The 21,527-nt window shown below is 52.8% G+C and overlaps 1 protein-coding gene across 2 annotated transcripts in view; it reads left to right on the top strand.

Moving 5' to 3' along the window:
* Slc12a3 (solute carrier family 12 member 3) overlaps window positions 1-21,527 on the top strand; it is a 37,226-nt gene that overhangs the window by 9,331 nt on the left and 6,368 nt on the right. Inside the window, exons 9-25 of one of the 2 annotated variants that reach the window (XM_021232137.2) lie at window positions 1,532-1,616; window positions 2,528-2,682; window positions 2,911-3,018; window positions 3,310-3,433; window positions 5,537-5,638; window positions 6,478-6,633; window positions 7,197-7,296; window positions 8,214-8,325; window positions 8,870-9,010; window positions 10,596-10,702; window positions 11,780-11,862; window positions 12,922-13,005; window positions 13,629-13,727; window positions 15,219-15,330; window positions 18,425-18,511; window positions 19,078-19,213; window positions 20,230-20,297. In XM_021232137.2, coding sequence (XP_021087796.1) covers window positions 1,532-1,616; window positions 2,528-2,682; window positions 2,911-3,018; window positions 3,310-3,433; window positions 5,537-5,638; window positions 6,478-6,633; window positions 7,197-7,296; window positions 8,214-8,325; window positions 8,870-9,010; window positions 10,596-10,702; window positions 11,780-11,862; window positions 12,922-13,005; window positions 13,629-13,727; window positions 15,219-15,330; window positions 18,425-18,511; window positions 19,078-19,213; window positions 20,230-20,297 — 1,859 coding nt within the window. The remainder of the gene's footprint in view (window positions 1-1,531; window positions 1,617-2,527; window positions 2,683-2,910; window positions 3,019-3,309; window positions 3,434-5,536; window positions 5,639-6,477; window positions 6,634-7,196; window positions 7,297-8,213; window positions 8,326-8,869; window positions 9,011-10,595; window positions 10,703-11,779; window positions 11,863-12,921; window positions 13,006-13,628; window positions 13,728-15,218; window positions 15,331-18,424; window positions 18,512-19,077; window positions 19,214-20,229; window positions 20,298-21,527) is intronic. The other variant, XM_021232135.2, reaches the window with a different exon arrangement.

Genomic DNA, 21,527 nt, shown 5'->3' on the forward strand with positions numbered 1-21,527 from the left:
TGCCTCCCGAGTGCTGGGATTAAAGGCGTGCGCCACCAACGCCCGGCCAGATGTTAGCTAGTTTGTGTGCACACTCATTCAGTCTTTGCACACACTGGTCACTCTGTCTTTGCACACACTGGTCACTCAGTCTTTGCACACACTGGTCACTCACCTGCACTTAGACTCCCAAGACAAACTTTGGCATTGCTCTTGGACCTCACCCATGTAGAGCTTTGCAACTCCTGTGGGGCTGAGGTATCGGAGTCCTTGACACATTCACTCAGGACATCACTCACTCAGGACTCCTCCACTCCCCACAAGAATGACCTCACCCTACTCCTTATACCTCCAAGGACCTCTTCCCAAATAAGGGCACATTTTGAGGTTTTGGGTGGATGGGGATTGAAGGGGACAGAGAATGCTGGTCACCATAGTTGTTGGGTTAAGACTGAGGCCTGGGAAATCCTTAAGGGTGAGAAATCCCAGTATGTGCTGTTGGAATCAGGCCAGGGCTTCACTGTGCATAACCCAGGCCACTGGGCATCGCTAGCAAGGCCAGGGTTATAGGATCCTCTAACAGAGACCCCAACCAATACAAGTCCCCCAGACTGCAGCCCCCTCCCTCTCTGTCCCCTACGTTTGTTTCACCAGCCTGCCTGCCACCCCTTTCCACATTGTGATCTGTCCACTGGGCCCCACAGAGCACGGGAGGTGTGCAGTTACTTCATGGCGGATTCGCCCTTCCCCCGGTCTATGCCTCCCGGGTGGAACAGGTCTTGCTTTCCCACGGGCTACCGTGGAAAAGCAGCCAGTGCAGCTAGCTGCTCTGGTCCCAGCTCCTGGAGTCTGAGGCACCAGAGGCTCTGTAACCCTGCCCTCCTCACACCCTGCCACCCTTGGTCCCTCACTGGCTGGGTGGCATTGCACAGATCACCTCAGGAAGTTCTGTTTGGGAAAGTGCCTAGGAGGGTATGACCCGTGTGTGTGTGTGTGTGTGTGTGTGTGTGTGTGTGTGTGTGTGTGTGTTAGGGGTGGGAGGTAAGAAGTGTGATTACTGTTGGGGAAAATCTCTTTTTTGGAGAAGAATGTTTGGGGAATGTCTTCTGTCTCCTTATTGCTGGAGAGCCAGACAAATAATCAGTCCATGGTGATTTACTGCAACACAGCGAGGTGAACAGTGTCTGGGTCCTGGCAATCAATTCACTGATTGATCAACTTCCAGCGGTAGCTGGCGGCTGCCACTGTTCACATAGGAGTCTGAGGTGGAGAGCCAGGCACAGTTTCCCCCTGACCACCAGACCCACAGTGAGCCTTGCCAGGGGTCCCCTGTGGGTGGGATATGGAGCTGATGAGGTTTCTCACCTTCATCAGTTTCAAGCCCGGGACCACAGGGTGATCTTGTAGGCCTCAGTTGGGGGCCCTCTTCTTCCATGACAGGTCAGGCTCTGAGGGTCCAAGCTCAGGGTCTGCTGCCTGCCCCAGCCTCTGCCAAGGCACCCAGGCACAAGGAATCCCACAGGCTGTCTGACAATACCTTGCCTCCCCACAGGACCCTGCTGTAGCTATCCCCAAAGGGACACTCATGGCCATTTTCTGGACCACCATCTCCTACCTTGCCATCTCGGCTACCATTGGTGAGTAGCCAGCACAGCCAAAAGTGGGTCTGTTCTGTAGTAAGGCCATAGGAGGCTGCCACGTGGTACTGGCTTCTAACAGGGAAAGCTAGGCAGAGAGGCCCTTGCGCCCTGGTTCTGGGGCATCTGTCACCTCTACAGTGATACAGCATCTTCATGGTGAGGGAGTCCAGACAAGGTAAACACCTCCCTCGAATCTCTGGTACTCTTGCTTCCAGCATTCACCTTAGAGGCAAGCTGTTCACAGGTGGCCAGGGGATGTGAACTTTTTTATAGGCTCCGGGCTCAAGAGCCAGCCAGATCTCTGCTTTAAGGACACTGGGCAGGTCCCTTCAGCTCTCTCTGCCTTGGTTAAAAGGGGACAACAACAAAAACAAGAGTACTGCCTTGCTCAGATTGTCAGGTACACCAAAAACACCCCTATACTTGCTCCTATCATTAATATTGTCACAGGATAAAGGAGGGCTGTCCTATCCAGTGTCTCACCCTCTGCAGAGGTGGTCAGCCTGTGGAGGTGGAAGAGGAAGGTACAGCAAAGGACAGAAAGGAAGAAAAGATACCCACATATGCACTCATGCACGCACACGCACACGTACACACACGCACACATACACATGCACGCACACATACACGTACACACATACATGTACACACGCACACATACTCACGCACACACATACACCTACACACATGTACACACACATGCACACAAACACACATACCGACACAAATGCACGCACACACACGCATGCACACGTACACACACATGCACACAAACACACATACCTACACAAATGCACGCATGCACACGTACACACAGGTGCACACACATGCACGCGCGCGCACACGCACATACATACATGTACGCACACATGCACACACACCTTCAACACACATCTTCCTCCTCTCAGGTTCCTGTGTGGTGAGAGACGCCTCTGGGGATCTGAATGATACAGTGACTCCTGGCCCAGGCACCTGTGAAGGGCTGGCCTGTGGCTATGGCTGGAACTTCACGGAATGCTCCCAGCAGCACAGCTGCCGCTATGGCCTCATCAACTACTACCAGGTATAAGCGGTGGGCCTGGCTACAGGACACTCGAGGCCGGAGAGGTAGAGGAAACTGTGGGAAGTTATTGCCCACGCCTGGGGTGGGACTTCCTGCCCAGGTAGGGCTCTCGTCCCTACTCTCTCATTCCCACTCCCTGCCTGTGAGTAGGTCTTGGGTGGCCACTGGGTGCCGTGAGGGAGGGGTGAGCAGTAGGGTTTCTAGCTCAGCCCCCTACCATTCCCACAGACCATGAGCATGGTGTCCGCCTTTGCACCCCTGATCACAGCCGGCATCTTCGGGGCCACCCTGTCCTCTGCCTTGGCCTGTCTTGTCTCTGCTGCCAAGGTCTTCCAGGTAAGGTTGCAGAAAGGGACCTCTGGGAGTGCTGGGTTGTGACTGGGGAGAGGAGAGTGCTGTGAAGCCCCAGAGTGTCATGGGATATGGGTCTGGGTGGAGGGACACAGAACAGGCAAACTCTTAAAGGAAACAGTCTGGTCTCCAGGCGAGGAGAGGGCTGGGGTTTACCCTGTCCCCAGATAAAGGAACTGCTGAGGTCATAGGGGGGCCACACGGGTCAAGAGCACAGTGGCCTGGGAAAGGGGCAGGTCCCAGCCAGGGCTTGAGTATGGCGTACCCTGTCCACAGTGCCTTTGCGAAGACCAGCTGTACCCACTGATTGGCTTCTTCGGCAAAGGCTATGGCAAGAACAACGAGCCTGTGCGTGGCTACCTGCTGGCCTATGCCATCGCGGTGGCCTTCATCATCATTGGTAAGAGGCTCCTTCCTCGCCTGTCTTCCGTGAAAGTCCTAGGACCGGCCCCTCTCAGCCCTGCTGTTACTGGGCACTCTGTGAATAGCTGGGCGTGGAAGTAACCAGGCCAGGCCCACACCGAACACTTGCTTTACCTCCAAGGCACACCAGAGCCCCACTGAGTAACTCTTGAGTGAGTGAAGGCATGCCTGGAGGGCTTTTGGAAAGACCTCATGATCCTTTCCCACCTCTAGACAGGGTGGCCAAGAAGCCACTCCAGCCACCCATCTCCAGAATGGATAGGGTGGGGGGGTCTTCTCTGCCTTTCCTGCTTCTGCATGCCACTGTCCTGACAGCTGGGACACCATCCCATCCCCAGGACACCAGTGGAGATAGGCCAAGCTGATACAAATGGCTGGCTCAATCAATACCTTTGCAGATACCTAAACCAGGCAAAGCCATCCTCTCACCCAGCCTCAGGACCTGTCCCAGGAGAAAGTGCCCGGATAACAGTTAGGTTGACTGGCTTCTGCTGGCTTTGCACCATTCCTTCTGGGTGGCACTGGATAAGTAATTTCTCAGAGCCACAGTTTGCTCAATAGTGCACAGCTCGTGAGCCACAGATGGGCAGGAAGAGAGTCCGCATGCTCGGGGACACAACCTCACAGATACACATACCCAATACATCCTGGTTAACTCAGCCAAGGAAACAGAATTCGCCGAAGGAGGAGAAGTGACTACACCATGGCATGCCATCCCCTGCCTGCCCTGCTCCCTATGCAGAAGTGGGGGCGTACAGGCTGTGGAGAGCCTACTCAGAGGCACCCTCCTGTCACTATCGGATTCCTGCTGCTCAGGCCGGCCCCATCAGTCACCATCCATAAAGCTTGCCCTAGCAGTCTGGTTGCTGCCACTCAAGGAAAGGTTCCAGACACTAGGTCTGGCATTGTATGAAGAAGTGTCCCACCTAGGGGGTAGAGAAGTCCAGTCATCTGGCTTTAGGACCCACCCCGTCTCCTGCTGCCCAGGTCCAGACATGTTCCTTACAGCTTCAGGGCTGTAAGGCTCTGACTTGGCCAAACTGAGGACTATGACCCCAGATGCTCCAAGGGACCCAGTGGGATTATGTGCAAAAGTACCTGATCCAAAAGAACTGCTTGTCTTTCTTTGAGTCCCCCAGGAGAACTAAGAACACAGATTGATTGACACACAAGTTCATCTGGGTGTAGTGAGGCGAGGCAGACAGGGAAGAGAAAGCCACTGTAGACAAGACTGCAAAATGGTCTCAGATAGTGGTTCCCAACCTGTGGGCCACGACCCCTTGGGCCGCAAGACCCTTCCACGGGGGTAGCATATCAGATGTCCTTCATATCAGATATTAATGTTGACCGGGCATTGGTGGCGCATGCCTTTAATCCCAGAACTCGGGAGGCAGAGGCAGGCGGATCTCTGTGAGTTCAAGACCAGCCTAGTAAATTCCAGGACAGGCTCCAAAGCTCAGAGAAACTTTGTCGCAAATAAAACAAAAGCAAACAAAAAAGATATTAATGTTGATTCATAGCAGTAGCAAAACTACAGTTACAAAGTAGCAATGAAAGAATTGAATGGTTAGGGTCACCACAACATGAGGAACTGTATTAAAGAGTCCTCAGCTTTAGGAAGGTTGAGAACCACTGCCTCACACGGCCAAATGTATCTTATGCTAATCTGTGATCTGAAAGCGCCATTGCCACTACCTTGGTCACCACTAGCCTTCCCCATCTTCTTTTAAGTATTTTTTTATTGTATCTGCCACCTTGTGGTGCTGGTGGCAGCGGCGGGTGCATGTGAGGGCCAGAGGACAGCTTACAGGAGCTCCTCCCTTCTTCCCCATGGGTTCCAAAGCCTGACTCAGGCCAGCAGGCTTGGTGGCCAGTGTCTTCACCAACCGTGATCCAGCCGCCCCCCTCAGTTTTCTAAGCCACTGAACGTCATGGGGAAGGACTCACTTCCCACATGAGAAGGTCAAGCTGACTGAGTAGCAAGACCTGGCTGTGCCAGGGGCTACCCTACGGGCTTGGGTGCCAGGCAGCTTCTGGGTAGAGCCCAACATGCGGCCCCTCTCTCCCTGGGTTTTTGAAGCTGAGCTCAACACCATTGCCCCCATCATTTCCAACTTCTTCCTCTGCTCCTACGCCCTCATCAACTTCAGCTGCTTCCATGCCTCCATCACCAACTCACCCGGTAAGCAGATTGGCCCCAACCACAGGAAGAGGCGCAGAGGGGCAGAGAGGCTTGGGCAGTGGGGCTTTGGGGGTAGGTGAGGGGGGAGGTGGGCAGTCCAAAGCAACCTGAATTTAAAACCACAAGAAGGGAATGCCTGTTCCCTAACAGAGCCAGCCATCATTTACAGGCCACAGGGCTTACTCTAGTTCCACCCTTCACCAGTTTCTCAGAAAGGGACAAACGTCCCAGTCCCAGAAGGGTCAGCCCTTTGTCCACCACTCACCTCTAGGGGGCGCTGTTCAGACTGCAGCAATTTCTGGGCTGCAGCTGCAGGCCTTCTAGCAGATGGCAGTAAAGAGCACAGAGGAAGAGTTGTGCTAACGAATCCCAGATCTTCCATGGGCCTGTTATCCCATCACTTTCCACACAGACTGCAATGTTCCCTGCACTCTCAGAGATGTGCGGGGTACAATGGTCACTAGAAGTGGCCCTAACCTGCCACAAAGCCAGGTAGACTCAAGTCTCCCTCCATTCTTTTAATTGCCTGGATTCCACAGGACCCGTGGGAGCTGGCACTGCCACTCGTGTTGGGGCTGTGCTTGGCCAGGGCTGGGTGTTCCCTTCCTGGTGTAGCTTGTCACCATGGTGAAATAAATGCCCAACAGGCATGGCTATGGTACGCCTTTGGAGCCTCCCTGACCCACTCCAGGAGTTAAGGCTGGTGGGGCCCTAGGAATTCCTGGCTAGTGGGTAAGGCCAGGACCGCAGCACTGGGGTGGAGGCGCGGGCATTACTGCAGGTCTGGGAAGGAGAAGGCTCCTGAGCATGGGCATGCGCACTGACCTGGCCCCGCCCAGGGTGGAGACCCTCCTTCCAATACTACAGCAAGTGGGCAGCGCTGTTTGGAGCCGTGATCTCGGTGGTCATCATGTTCCTGCTCACCTGGTGGGCGGCTCTCATTGCCATCGGAGTTGTCCTCTTCCTCCTGCTCTACGTGATCTACAAGAAGCCAGGTGTGTGGCCGTGGTCTCCCTGGGGTTCATCTCCCTGCCTGGGCAGCCATGCAGCCGGGGTAGCCCTTCCTCCCAGATGGAGCATTTCCCTTCAGTAGGACTGGGGCTGGCCTCCACCTCAGTCATCCTGAGCCAGGGGCTCAAAGGCACATGGCCACTCGGGGCCAGACGCGTTAGGATCCTAGAGGGGCTAGCTGCTACATACATACAAGTGTGGTGTATGAAGGTATGAAGGCGGGCACAGGGGAAGCCAGTCTACTTGCAGTCTGAGGGAGGTGACCCTAGAACTCTGCATCTGAGCCTGGCCTTCTAGGAGCTCTGCTTTTCGAGTGGGAGTTCGAGGCTTTGCTACATAATCTTGAACTGGGTGGCCATATGCGCGGCACTCGGCTCTCTACACCTGCACGTATTAGACAGGAATAGAGCTGCCTGCTGTCCATCTGTCCATGGCCTTGTCCCAAGGTGCTCTGGGCCTAAGAAAGGTAGACATCCCCCTTCCCCCCCCCCATGTGACTGGTTACTTCCTGCAGTCTTGAGTCTTACTGTCTCCCTTCCGCCCTCAGAGGTGAACTGGGGTTCCTCAGTGCAGGCCCACTCCTACAACCTTGCCCTGAGCTACTCCATGGGCCTCAATGAGGTGGAAGACCACATCAAAAACTACCGGTGAGCATGGCTTCTGGGCCACTTGGGAGCCTGGAGGTGTGGTCTCCTGCCCTGGCAGATCCAGGATGGTAGCACCAAGGTGTAAGAGCAGCTGAGGGTTGGAGGGCTAGGCTTGGCACTGCCCGGTAAGGACTAATCGAGGAAGAGGTCCTTGTGTCTCAGTTTCTATGGTGCAAGTCTTCCGCCGTCTGGGTTTCTTGGTGCAATTCTCAGGATACAATCCTGGGATGCCGGCCGTGACAAGTCTGCCCTTGGTGTCTTCAGTGCTGGTTCCCAATGTTGAGGAACGGTCATCTACCTTCCATCTTCCTCCTACCCGACGGCATTTTAATCAGTAAGATTTAGTCATGTCCTACCTACTGTGACCCAGACACTCATGACCAACTTCTGAGGCCTTCGACGGTACTAACCTCGGACACAGGCAAGGACAAACGACTTTGGAGATGTTAACAGGTTACCCCTGTTTGCCCGGCTGGTAAATGAACCAGTGAGTGGAACTCTGATGGGCAGGGGTATTTAATGACAGTCCTGTGCTGCCTCTCAACACAAAAGTTCAGGCGCCTGGCCAAGGTACAGGGAGTGTAAACAATGGCCTCCTTATGACTGATCTTTGCTCTGTTTTGCCACGCTGGGCTTGGCGGGGCAAAGGAACTATGTAGACTGGTCAATCTGATGACCCGAGCAAGAAGGACAGGGAGACTTTGTCTCATGACCTGAAAACAAACAAACAAACAACAACAACATAAAAAAAAAAAAAAACAAACCTGAAAGACCCCGAGTCACAGCTGGAAGAATGTGTCAGTGCCCACAGTCTCACCAGGGTCATCGGGAATCAGGCGTTCAGGGGCACCTACCTTCAGCATGAAAGCCCTAAGGGCTCTCTCCCGACACCCATGCTCTGGGCCCTCTTTTCCTAGCCCCCAGTGCCTGGTGCTTACGGGTCCCCCCAACTTCCGCCCAGCGCTGGTGGACTTTGTGAGCACGTTTACCCAGAACCTAAGCCTGATGATCTGTGGCCATGTGCTTATTGTGAGTATGGGGGGGCATCTGTACCCTGGCAGGGGGTTGGGGGGGCACGTGGGATGGAGGATGCAGAGGCAGGGGACTGGACTTGGATGCAATGTCTACCAGAGAATAGGAGGAGCAAAGCAAGTGGTGCCAGCAGTCTGGCCAGGTCCCTCTTTCAGGACATAGTCTCTCTTTTTTGGGGGGAGGGGGGGTTACAAGACAGGGTTTCTCTGTGGCTTTGGAGGCTGTCCTAGAACTCACTCTGTAGATCAGGCTGGACTCTAACTCACAGAGACCCACCTGCCTCTGCCTCCCGAGTGCTGGGATTAACAGCCTGTCCAAAACATAGTCTCTTGAAGCCCAGGCTGGCTCAAGTTCCCCGTGTAGCTGAGGCTGACCCTACCTCTACCACCCAACTGCCACAACGCCTAGCTTCCTTCCTCTACTCTAGTGAAGAACACCTTTAGGTGCTTCTGAGTCTCAGGGGAGCCTCTGGGACAGGAGGAAGGCTGAGTCAGGCTGGTTGGTGGGGACAGCCCTGACACCACCTGTCCCTCATCCACAGGGACCCCGAAAGCAGAGAGCACCCGAGCTCCAGCACATCGCCAGTGGGCACACCAAGTGGCTGAACAAGAGGAAGATCAAGGCCTTCTACTCAGACGTCATTGCCGAGGATCTGCGAAGTGGGGTCCAGATCCTCATGCAGGTGCCCCGGCCGTGCAGCTTGCAAGGCAGAACGTCCTGGTCTAGTTTAAGCTTCAGTGACCACATTGGAGGTCCCCAACTCGCTTGTCTCAAGCTCTGCTGGTTCAGGAATACCCAGGACCCCTGGGACCCTGTGGGGACTCCATGGCTTTTCCCAGTTCCTCTTTCTGTTTTATTTTATTTTAGTTAAATTTAGTTGAGTTTTAGCTTTTTTTTTTTGCTGAACTAGCCTCAGTGCATGTTGGGTAGTGGCCCTACCATTGAGCTACATCCACAGATCCTTTTTTACTTAAAAAGTAGTATTTGAGGCTGAGTCTCACTAAATTGTCCAGGCTGGCCTTGAACTCACTCTACAGCCTAGGCGGGTTGGGACTTGCAATCCCCCTGCCTCACCCTCCTAGGGAGCTAGAAGTACTGGCCTACATGACTTGAGCCCTTCCTCCCTTTCATTTTTTCAGATACAATTTACATTTAGTAAAGTGAAAACCATAAAGTGACAAATGTTTGTATATGTGGACACCACGCTTGGTGTGTAACCGTCCCTCAGGTCAGCATCGAGAATGTTCCACTGGCCAATGAATTTACTGCTCCACACTTTCATGTGAAACACCTGAATCCTTCTCAATGGTTTTAACTGTTTCTCAACTTGAAAAAAAATGCGTGAGGTCTCTTGGGGAGGGATTCAAAAACGTTTTAGATCTTAGAAGTAGATAGAGACGATGACGTAGTAAGTGTACACTTGGTTTTCTTTCTTTCTTTTTTGAGACAGGTGACTGCTATGTAGGGTATGCAAGTTTCTGAATTATTTTGTCTGGTTTGCCCCAGATTCCTTGGGTTCACTTGAAGATCCTCCTGCCTTAGCTTTTGGGGGGTCAGGAGTGGAGGCATGGGGTAGTGGTAGATCAGGTACAAGACCTCCTGTGTACTAGGCAAGTGTTCTACCATTGAGCAAACCCCTTGTCTGCTTGGAAGCTGTGACTAGAGGCATGTATACCATGCCCAGCTTGATATATTTACATATATATGTACATATACATATGCATGTACATGAATTTACATTTATTTGTTTTGAGTTGCATCCTTTTAAAGGATTAATTTCTTTTGGAGACAGGGTCTCACTGTGTAGCCCTGTCTAACTGGAACCATCTTTGTAGACCTCCAGGCTAGCCTCAAACTCACAGAGATCTGCCTGTCTCTGCACCTTGAGTGCTGGGCCTAAAATGGTCAATTTGTTACACTGATTTCACTCCAAATGTTTTAAAGAATCTTGATGGGGGAGAGAGAAAGAACCTGTTAGAATACAAACCTCTATAATTCCTGCACATTGGAGGCAAAGACAGGAAGATCAACAAAAGAGAGGGAGGAAAGAAGAGAGTGAGGGAGAGGAAGGTGGAGAGGGAGAGGGAGGGAGAGAGGATATATAGACTAGGTGACCCCAAGGGTCCTCTAACTTGACACGCTTTCTCCGTGGACAGAACCCTGAGCCCCGGAAGAGCCCCCCCCCCACCAGGGTCATTTGTCACAGAACAGAACTCCTGCTGATCCCAGGCCATCTTCTGACTGGATTCTCCACCCTTACCCTGCAGGCCTCAGGGCTGGGAAGAATGAAGCCTAACATTCTGGTGGTCGGATTCAAGAAAAATTGGCAGTCCGCTCACCCGGCCACAGTGGAGGACTACATTGGCATCCTGCAGTGAGTGAGCGCCAGGATGCAGCTGTGAGCTGTTGGTTTGGGTCACTGGGGCCCCCTGGGCCTGGAGAAGCAGGGCAGCGGCAGTGTAGACGCCCACCCGAGTCACGAGGTGAAGGCTGAGGCGGAACTGACTGAGCGGGGGTCTCACCTTGGCCTTCACAGGCAACACAAAGAGTGGCGTGGGCCGTGTATGGGACTCTGGGGAGCAGTGGGGACTGTGGCGAGCTGGAGAAAGCTCTGGACGTTTGTCCCCTCAGAGTGCAGGACCAGGGTTGTTGGAACTTTCAGCCTTCCAGAGTAGCTGAGAATGGTGGCTGTTGAGTGAAAATCCTTGAGGGCTCACAGTTGCCCGGCTCACAAGCTCTTGGTCCGGGAGGGCTTCAGCATTGACTGAGTCTCGGCCCCTCCAGCCATTCCTTGGCAGGTGTAGGGAACACCCGTCTGGATTGCTCTTCTGGTGTTATGCCACACAGAGGGGAGGGCCGTCGAAACACAGGCTGAGCCTTGAGGCCCTGGAGCCTGCGTCCCCGTCTGCTGTTAACCCTCTATGTGACTCAGCTGTTACCCCAGCTGCTTAACACAATCATGACATGGGGTCGAAAATCTGGCCCCCAGGCTCCCCGCTGTTCCAGTGACCAGGGCAGTCCAGAGATGTGTAACTGAATGATCTCATGAGGGAGTTTAGCCTAGTGTGTCAAACCCTCAGGGAGGCCTTGGTATTGTCACGTGAGCGAGGCCATGCCTTTGTGGCACACCTGTCCATCAGCTTATAGTTCTGGCCATATAATGCTAGTGCCAACCACTCAGTTCCCAGGACAGGTTTGCCTGTGTGAAGTAGAGGTTAGAGCCCCCCCCACACACACACTACTGTGGCAGAGAGGTTGACAACTGATAAAGAGGAACAGGTATGACATGAAGCAGGGCCCAACTTCCCTAGGAGTGCCACAGGTGACTCCCCAGTTCTGCCTGTCCACTATACACTCAGGGAAACTGAGGCCCACAGATCAACACTCGACATGTGGTCTCCTGGGAGCCAGGTCGCAGGGCCAGTGGCTTGACCCCACATCTTCTTTCCAGTGATGCCTTTGACTTCAACTACGGCGTGTGTGTCATGAGGATGCATGAGGGGCTCAACGTCTCTGAGGTGATGCAGATGCACGGTGAGTACCCGCTGCACCTCATCAGCGCCTGCCGAAAACCAGAGGCTTTCCCAAGCAGTGCAAGGAGGTGAAGTCACCAACTTGTAGATAGCCAGTCCTTAGCAGTTCCTTGGAGCCCACCGGCTTCCAAATGGAAATGAGGCCCTGAAAGGGGAAGTGACCAGGTCAAGATCGTGCTCCCAGCTAGGGGCAGACAGAGGACTAGAACTCCCCACATCACTGTGGTGCTCAAATAACCATGCAGGTAAAGAACATCTGAGAGAGAAAAGGCAAAGGGGAGGAGCCTGCCCACGCAGAAATGCCACAGGGAAAATACACAAAGGCCGTGGGCACTGGACCATCTGGAGAACTCAAGTCTGCCCTTGGGGCTCACGATAGGAACGTGTTTTCAGCATTTGGAAGTTGCGCCTGCCTGGGGAGAGTCTGAACTAGTGATGGTTAGATGTGAGGAAGACACAGAGAGGTCAGGACTGGCAGACATGCAGGCAGGACTCTGTTCTTTCCAGGCAAGGGCGCTGTCACCAGGGGCAGGGATATGCCTGCCCATAGCATCCACACAGTAAATGTTTAAGCAGCCACTGTGACAGGGTCAGCCACCAAAATATTGTAAGTGCTCTAGGCAGGGAACAAACAAAGCCCCTCCCCACCCACCCAGGGTGCTGCCTCTGGGGACAAAGTGGATGTTTATCACGGTGGACACACAGGTCACCTCAGACATGAAAGAGTCCTGAGGAAACGGATGTAGGATCCTCAGAGGCCTCTCTGAGGACAAGGCCTGCCTGTCTCTGAGGAGAGTGGAGCTGGGGGAAGAGGGGCTCGAGAGGGGCACCCTCCACCCTGAGGGGCCCTGTCTTGTGGGGGAGCAAGAGGAAGTTAAAACAGCTGGCTTGCCAGGGAGGGCAGGGCAGGAGCCAGGGCAAAAGGGAAGCAAGCAGCAGTCAGTTACCCTGGGGAGTAGAGGGACTTTCTTTTAGTGTTAGGGGAGAGCCAGGGGCTGAGGATCCCAGCATGCTCCCCAGGCAGGAGTGCCAGCAGCCCAGCTGTCCCCTCTTTTTGCAGTTAAGAAACTAAAAATGTTTGACCCAGCAGAGGAAGGCAATGGAGCCAGTGGAGGTGGGGCTAAGCCATCTGTGTCTGTCATGGGTCGGTTCCCCCGACTCTTGACCTGTGGGGTTGCTAGTGACAGGAACTTGGCCAAGAGTGAATGCCTTTCTCTTGTGACCGTGATGCCCTAATAACTGAGGTTGGGTTACAGTAGGTTTAGGGTTCCTGTTGAAGACGACCTGCCCAATGATGAATCTGGGGCTGTGGGCTGAAGCTCCACCCCTTTGAGAACCCCCTTTCAGCCATGTTTAATGCCATACACAGAGAGAGGGGAACGGCATGCTGTTCCCTTTTGTCAGGGACACCGTGCAGGAGTGTCCTGCTGTGCTTGTGAGGGGGAGAAGAGGCACATGAAGAAGGACAGGCTCCATCTGAAGAGGGGTGCTGCAGAGATGCAGAGTGTGCTCCCAAACAACAGTCCTCCGGTGTCCTTGGGATCCAGCGAGAGTGGCCCTGGGAGCCGGGAAGGGGCTCACATAGCATCTCAGGAGCACGGGCAAGGCCATGGCTGTGTCTGGCCAGGCCTGCAGGATGCCTCTGGCCACTACACGCCCACCTTGGTGACAATGGCCAGCCCCCCTCTTTGGGAAAGCTAGCTACTCTCAGGCAGGTCCTGGCAGTGACCCTGCTGGCTCTACTCAGGCCTGCCCCTTCTTCATCAGCCCCAGAGGCGTTGGTACAGGAGGAGCAAGCCAGCACCATCTTCCAGTCGGAGCAAGGCAAAAGGACCATTGACATCTACTGGCTGTTTGATGATGGAGGTCAGGTTCCCTCAGACCCATCCCTGTCCCCTGGGACTTTCTGTCTTCTGGGTTTCTGCATCTTCTGATCTGCCCTTCAAGGCTGTGCTTCCTGAGGCCTCTGGTGAGGCCCAGAAGCCAGCAAAGCGGACAAAGGCCTTAGCCTGTCCTGGTTTTTAAGACACAGCTCTCAGCTTTAATGATTCTGTCTTTGATAGAGTCAGAAAGAGACCATAGCCCTACCCCAACTGAACATATCAACCATCTGTGTCTGTGGGTTCCACTTCACTCCGGTCCTACTGTAGACCAAAATACTGAGAGGGAAAAAAAAATCACATCTGTATCAAACATATACAAACTAATTTTCCTGTCACCGTTTCTCTTCGATAAAACCCAGGAGCAATTTTGATGATACACGCTTTATGACAGGTGTGATAGGAAATGGCCTAAGGGATATTCAGGGTCATGTGTAGGTTGCACACAGACCTTACACCGTACTGTAGAAGCTGTGTGGCACCTGCAGGTGTAGGCATCTGAGGGCAGGTCCTGGAGCCAATTGCCCTGCGGATACCCGAGTAACGGTGTAGTTCATTGATGAGCGGCACCTGTGCAGGCTGGGCTATATGAACCTAAGCCTGGCAGCCAGTGCTCCTGTGGGCTAGCCCAGTGCAGTCTTTCTCTTAAAAAAGGGAACTGAGGCACAGAGGAGCCTACAGTGGTTGTGTGGTGGCTGGGCCTTGGCTGTGTATGGAGGGATGGCTCCTACTCATTGGTCAGATGTTCAGGTTTCAGAAAATAAGTGAAGACCACCCTGATGTTACTTGCTAACTTCCCGTCCTCACCTCAAACGCCAAGTACTCAGTGTCAGCTTGATTATTTAAAACCACCTCATCGGCTGGGGTCATGAAGTCACATACCTATAATCCTAGCACTTGGGAGGTAGACGAAGGAGGATCAAGAGTTCAAGGCCAGCCTCAACTACATAATAAAACCTTGTCTCAAAAAGGACAAATAACTGGGAGGCAGAAGCAGGCAGATCTCTGTGTTGGAGGCCAGCTTGGTCTATAGAGTGAGTCCCGGGACAGCCATGGCTACACAGAGAAACCTTGTCTGGAAAAACAAAAACAAAACAAAACAAAAAACCAAAAAAGCTAAATAACAATAATAAAAAAAATAAAGAGCCAAACTCCTGCCATGTGGGCACACACCTTTAATCCCAGCACTTGTGAGGCAGAGGCAGGCAGATCTCTGTGAGTTCAAGGCCAGCCTGGTCTACAAGAGTGAGTTCCAGAACAGGCAGGTCTACCCAGAAAAAAACAAAACAAAAAACCAAACTCCCACATTAGCCCACCAAGACCCATGCCAGTGGGTTTAGTCTGGCTGGAGAGTTCCTCCACGGAGAGGGGCTAAGGTCCAGAGGGGAAGGTTTCGCTGGGGCAGCGCGGGTTGGAAACACACAGAGGGCTCTATCCTGAGTCTATTCTCTTGGTTCCTGGGGATTGTCCCTCCCAGGCCTCACCCTGCTCATTCCCTATCTCCTGCACCGGAAGAAGAGATGGGGCAAATGCAAGATCCGGGTGTTTGTTGGGGGCCAGATCAACAGGATGGACGAGGAGAGAAAGGCGTAAGTGGGGACCGTGGGGCCTGTACTGACCGCCATCTTGCCTTCCTGAGGATGCCTGATTCCCTGTCCCTGTACCCTCCACCCGCGCCCCTGGGTGGCCCTGAGATTGTCCCAAAGCCCAGCCAGCTCTCTCCAGTCCACAGCAATGGGCTCAGGCAGGAGCTCTCTCGATTTCCAAAGTGTTGGCTTCCTGTCCCACCCTGAGACGACCCAGGTGTCCTGGGTGTTTGCTAGATAGGAACAGGTGGGTGGTAAGTGCTGAAATCACGAGGCTCTCCAAAGACAGGCAGGACGGAGGTAAGTGAAGCAAGATGAGAATGATTTCTGACACTGTCCCCCAAGTAGGGATGCAGGCTCACAGAGAGACACGGGGTGGCCTAAGTGGCCAGGAGATGCAGTAGCAAAGAATCGAAAAATCGCACCAAATCTCTTGGTGAGAAGTGACTGTTAATTCCCTCTCAGGATCTGGCTGGTTTGGCAGGAGATCTTGGTGTAAGGCTTGCCTATACTTGAACTCATTTGCCCCGTCTAAGCAAACAGAGCAGGCCTGGCTCCTTGGCTTGGCAGGCAATGCCTTCTGGCCCGAATTTGGTGACTCTTATGCATGTATTGTTTGTTGCATTTATCCATTGTTACCTCTTTCTGGCAACAAGTGTTGCTATCTGTTTTAATTAGAAGATAAGATTTGCTACTGAAATGTATCTTATTTAGCCCTTTTAAAAATGACTATAACCAAACTTCTGAGGCAGTCTGTCTCATAAAGATTTCCTTTTGCTCATGGTTCTGGAGATTCAGTCTAAGGACCACATCTGGTGATGGCCTTCCTGCTTGCAGATACCCGAGGTTATGGTGACATAGGACATCACATGGCAAGATAGAGGCTGTGTGTGTGTAAGTGTGTGTGTGTGTGTGTGTGTATGTGTGTAAGTGTGTGCACATCCGTGTGTTCCCCTTCTCATGAAGCCACCAAAGTTCAGTTAATCATGAGGTGCAACCCCAATGACCTGGTCCAATCCTAAACATGTCCCAAAGTTTCTGCCCATAAATACCAGAACAGGAGGATTAAATTTTAACCTGAGTTCATGGGGGTAAACAGTATGCAAATCACAGCACTAAGGCAGAATGTGACTTGCCTTAAATAGACCAGAAGTACACAGAGAGGTGTGGTCTCGGAGGTGTCAAGTTGGCATGAGTTGGAGGGGAGGAACTGGTCAATGGCGACTTTCCAGCAAGGGGAATTAAGATTAAAGGTCATAGATGAAACCTGCTTGAACAAATCGGGACAGTTTGTCTGAAGAGAAGAGCCTGGTGCCAGCTCTAGCACAGGCCCATGATGTCCTGAGGACAGGATGGGAGGTGACCGCTGGCCTGCACCTCTCCTCTTACACCGGAACTTCTTCTAGTTACCCTCTGAGTTCTCTAGGCCCAGCAGTATTGTCCCTGCTACCTCCCTCCCCCCACTACAGGCAGTGAGAACTTTACCAACAAAAGCGCCTTCTTTGGGCAAGGCCAAGGGCTGTGTTGAGGACAGCAGCACCTGGCTTTCAGGACATTCAAAGGGTAAACAGACCAGAAGGTTCTGCAGCAGTCTTTGCTTCCTGTGCCAGCTCCGGGTGGCAGCTGAGTTTCGTGAGGTTGGCTTAGCTCCAAGTGATTCCATCAGGTAACAGCAGTTATAAAAACCCATCTGTCCCAACTGCCACTTAGTGGGCTAGGCGATCTGCTGTCTCTGTGACCCCCGGCCTGCTGGGCCCCTGACATGTTCCAGCTCTGCTTTAAAAGCCCTACTTCTGGGAATATAGCATAGCTAGCTATGTTCGCTGAGTGTGTGCATAGCCCTGAGTGTAACACTCGGCACCGCATACATAAGGCATGATGCTAAGTGCTGGGAGGCAGAAGATTCAGAAGTTCAAGGTCATCCTCAGCTATTTAGTGAGCTGGAGGCCAGCCTGAGCTACAGGAGGCTTGGTCTCAAAAAACCAAACCAAGCTGATCAGTGGTAGTGCACACCTTTAATCCTAGTACTTGGGAGGCAGAGGAAGGTGGATCTCTGGGTTCAAGCCCAACCTGATCTACAGAGCCAGTTCTAGGACAGCCATGGCTAACAAAGAACCCCTGTTTAAAAAAACAAAACAAAACAACAACAAAAAACCCCAAACCAAACAAAGCACAAAGGCCTAGCGGGCTGAGGGGACTAGAGAGATGGTTCAGCCATTTATAGTACTTGCTGCCTTTATTATATACCACCCAAGTTGGAGTCCCGGCGCCCACATGGGCAACTCACACTGCCTATAACTGATATCCCCTGACCTTGGACACCCTTACACACATGGCATATAAAGAAAGACACACACATACATGTACAGAAAAATAAATCTTAGGAAAAATATTTAAAGTCCCACTCCTAAGCTCAAGAGTCAGCTGGGGTCTTGGTGCGGGGCCTTTCAGCCCCCCCTTCCTAGGATGCTCTGTGCTACCACAGACATTTCACCCTTACCTTTGCTGGTTTCCTCCTCCAGGAAGTCCAGTAGGCCTCAGCCCGGTGGACACAACACATCCTGGGGGCATCTGGGTGATGCCTAGGTGTTGTGACCCAGCACTGCAAGATCCTTGGGTGATTCCAGTGTGGTCATTGCCCTGTCCCAGGCTCTCCGCCATGCACCAGCCAGTCAGAGGAGAAGTCTTTCCTGACTGCATAGACCGCCGTGGGATTCTCTCCCCCAGATGCCAACTTAGTACCATCTGTCTTGCGGTTCCTGGTTGTCTTTTTCGCGCTTGTGTGTTGCTGTCTTTGTGGCTACACCTCTCTTCGGGTTCCCTCTTCATCTTCTCCTTCCCACGTCTCAAAGGGTGGTCCCGCCCCTAGCAGCACCCCAGACTCTTCCTGACCAGCAGACACCTGAGGAATTCTGGTCAGTATTTTTCCACTTTGCTGGCCACTCTCGGATTTACTCCACTCGCCTGTCTCACTGTCTGGCCACCTTGCCTCCTGTGCTGGCCACATCTGTTCTGTTCATTTCTACTCATTCATCGGGGGCATGATAAACATCAAAATGAGTGGATACTTTTTTAAAGTTCTGCATCTCTCTTCCAGGATCATTTCTCTTTTGAGCAAGTTCAGACTGGGATTTCATGAAGTTCACGTCCTTCCGGACATCAATCAGAAGCCTCAGGCTGAGCAGTGAGTTCCATGTTGGGAGTGCCAGACAGAAGGGCCAGCGCTGGCCCTGGAGATCTCTCTGCTTGCTCCTCCCTTCTTCTAACCCCAACGGTTTCTCCACCCAGTGCCTTGTGTACACACAACTGCTCGGAAGGACACGTTTCCTTCAGTTAGCTGAGAGGCTTTCCTTACCTATTATTCCCTGTTGCAGGACTCAGGGCATATCATCCTAAGACACCTGCTTAATCTGTATTTGTTTCCTCACTGCCCTCCAGCTGATCAAGGCTTTAATGATGGGGTCCAGCCTCTCCTGCTGACCGTGGGGTAGCAGTACTTGGTGCTACCTGCTGAGTGGGGTTGGGAGGGGAGAGTCCAGGTTAGTGGACAACATGTGAAAATTGGCTGAATGTCAGGCCTGAGAGTCAAGAGGCTGCGTGTAAGCCATTCAATATAAATGACAAAGTGGGATGGATTCCGTCTGAGGAGTATGTCTGGTGGGTGGTGTCCCTACTTTGAACTTCCCCCAAGTTCCTGGCTCCCCTGGAAACAAGGCCATGCCACAGCCTCACCTGTACTTTCCTTCCCAGCACCAAGCGATTTGAGGACATGATTGCACCCTTCCGCCTGAATGACAGCTTCAAGGATGAGGCCACTGTGGCTGAGATGAGGAGGGACTGTCCGTGGAAGATCTCGGATGAGGAGATTAACAAGAACAGAGTTAAGGTGCGAGAGAGGGATGGGGCTTTAGAGGGGTCCCTATCCTGAGCTTCTGGAATCCCCACCTGGCCCCATTGTGCTTTCCCTTCTCAACGTCTGAGGCGTCCTTGGGTCACATGACAGGGCTGTGAAGCCCCATGCTGTCCTCAATGGGGAGACTGGCCCTCCTGCTGGGTAAATGGTGCTGGCCTCTGGTGGGTTGGAATCCATCCTCCAGAACTGTCTACGGCAAGGGAGAGGCTCTTCTGGCCAAAGTGGCATTTTTAGGTTGAATGATTAAATGGGAGAGCCAGGGGCAGATCTCACTCCTTTCAGTGGTCCACATCAGTGCCCATGACTGGGGGCCGTTTGCCACCCTCCTGCAGGCAGGGACATTCGTCAACCCTCTAGAGATATTTGGATGCAGTGGCTATCATGTATTACACAGAAGCCAGGGCACTGATAAACGTCCTACAAGGCACAGGGCAACCCTCACGACAGAGTTGGGCATCATGATGTCCACAATGAGGTGGTGGGAACTCTGTCCTGAGCTAACTCACTTGCCCCGGGTTCCTTTCCCAACACTGAGTATTCACCCACCTTTAGGTCCCAGGAGTTGACCTCATTTCTGAGGCACTCGAGCTGGCCTTAGGTTAAGGTGTGTCCCCCAGTCAGCCCCACACACCTAGGGACTTTGGAGACTTAGTTGGCTCTTTGAAAGTACTGAATAAGCAAGGTGTCTAAGGAAAGTCCTTAGCCTGCCCCTGTCACTGTGAGCCTGCCCCTGCTCTAAAAAGTCCCCTAGTCCTTTGTACAGTGGGTCTTCTGTGTGTCATGCCCTTCGCCTGGCACTGAGCCAAGAGTTAGTTCATCTGCTCTCTTCCACATTCCCCGGGAAGGACATGATCATACCTATTTTGCAGAGGGACACACTGAAGCTCAGGGAGGCTCTCCTTGGGCTGGGGAGTCAGGAGTTGTTTAGGGGTGTAATTCTGCATCCAGTTGAAGAGGTAGGAAGTGATCTTGGCTTTCCCCGTGCCCAGTCCCTTCGGCAGGTGAGGCTGAATGAGATCCTGGTGGACAACTCTCTGGACGCTGCTCTGATCATCCTGTAAGTCACATCTGTCGGGATGAGGGGGGTGGCTGCTCAAAGGGGCCCAGAATGCTGCAGACTCAGCATGGTGGATTGTCAAAAATAGGGCCAGTCCAACGTCTGCCTCACGGCTCTGGCCTGCGTGTCAGCTGGAAGGTCCCAGGCCTAATGTGTCCCAGGCATTGTTGATCTCCTTGTTATTCCTTGTTTATTCCTTTTCCTGCCAAACAGGCTTGGCAGATGGAGGCAACTCATCCCAGAAGCCAGTGTGTCTCCTAGTTTGGAAATCGCCCAACCTCATTGGCTGTTTGCCATCCCTTAATGATTTGAGTGTCCATTCTGGACAACAGGAATGAAAGCTACTCCAGCCACGCTGTTCCCCCTAGGCCTATGCCCAGTCCAAGCTGCCCTCTGATGTTAGCCAGGGACAGTGGCAAGGAGGGGGTCTCCATGAAGTTCTAATCTGTCAGAGGCCAGTAACAACATGGGCAGCCAAGACCTACAGATCTGTAGCTTAGGGTAATACAGATTTTCTTAAGGCTTTCCCATGCTTGTTGGGGGCCAAGCACTCTGTCTGCTTAGACAGGACATTTCATTTGCAGGGGTTTCTACCACACAAGAACATAAAGCCCCTAGCCTAACATGTGGAGCTTGCTTTGCAACCCCAGATGGGACTCAGACCAGGGATCCTTCTACCTCTGCCTCCCTGGAAGTCAGCAACAATGAACATGTCAAGAGGCGGCCTTCTTTTCAAGGCATGTTCTCAATGGACCACATGGCATCTTATTCTTAAAATCCTGAGGTGTGTCAAGGAGGAAGGCCAGAGTCAGTCTTACTTGATAATGAGATGGTCACTGTCACGGACAGATGATGGCTGTGTGTGCTTGTAACAGCGTCCTCTTTAGTGTGCCGGAGTGTAAACATCCTGGCAGACCTGCCACGTGTTATCTGCTCTGGGGAGCAAGCCCGTGTCTGCTGACATGAGCAGTACAGTAGGGTTTCTATTGCTGTGATAAACACCATGACCAAAGCAACTGGGGAGGACAGGGTTTATTTCAACCTATAGCTTGTAAGTCCATCACTCGGGGAAGTCGAGGCAGGAACCTGGAGGCAGGAGCTGATGCTGAGGCCGTGGAGGATGCTGCTCACTGGCTTGTCCTTCGTGGCTCACTCACTCTGCTTTCTTATAGTATCCCTGACTACCAGCCCAGGATGGCACTGCCCACATGTCCTAGGCCCTCCCACATC

This window comes from Mesocricetus auratus, unplaced genomic scaffold (genome assembly GCF_017639785.1).
Source record: "Mesocricetus auratus isolate SY011 unplaced genomic scaffold, BCM_Maur_2.0 Super-Scaffold_100714, whole genome shotgun sequence".
Classification (NCBI taxonomy): Eukaryota; Metazoa; Chordata; class Mammalia; order Rodentia; family Cricetidae; genus Mesocricetus; species Mesocricetus auratus.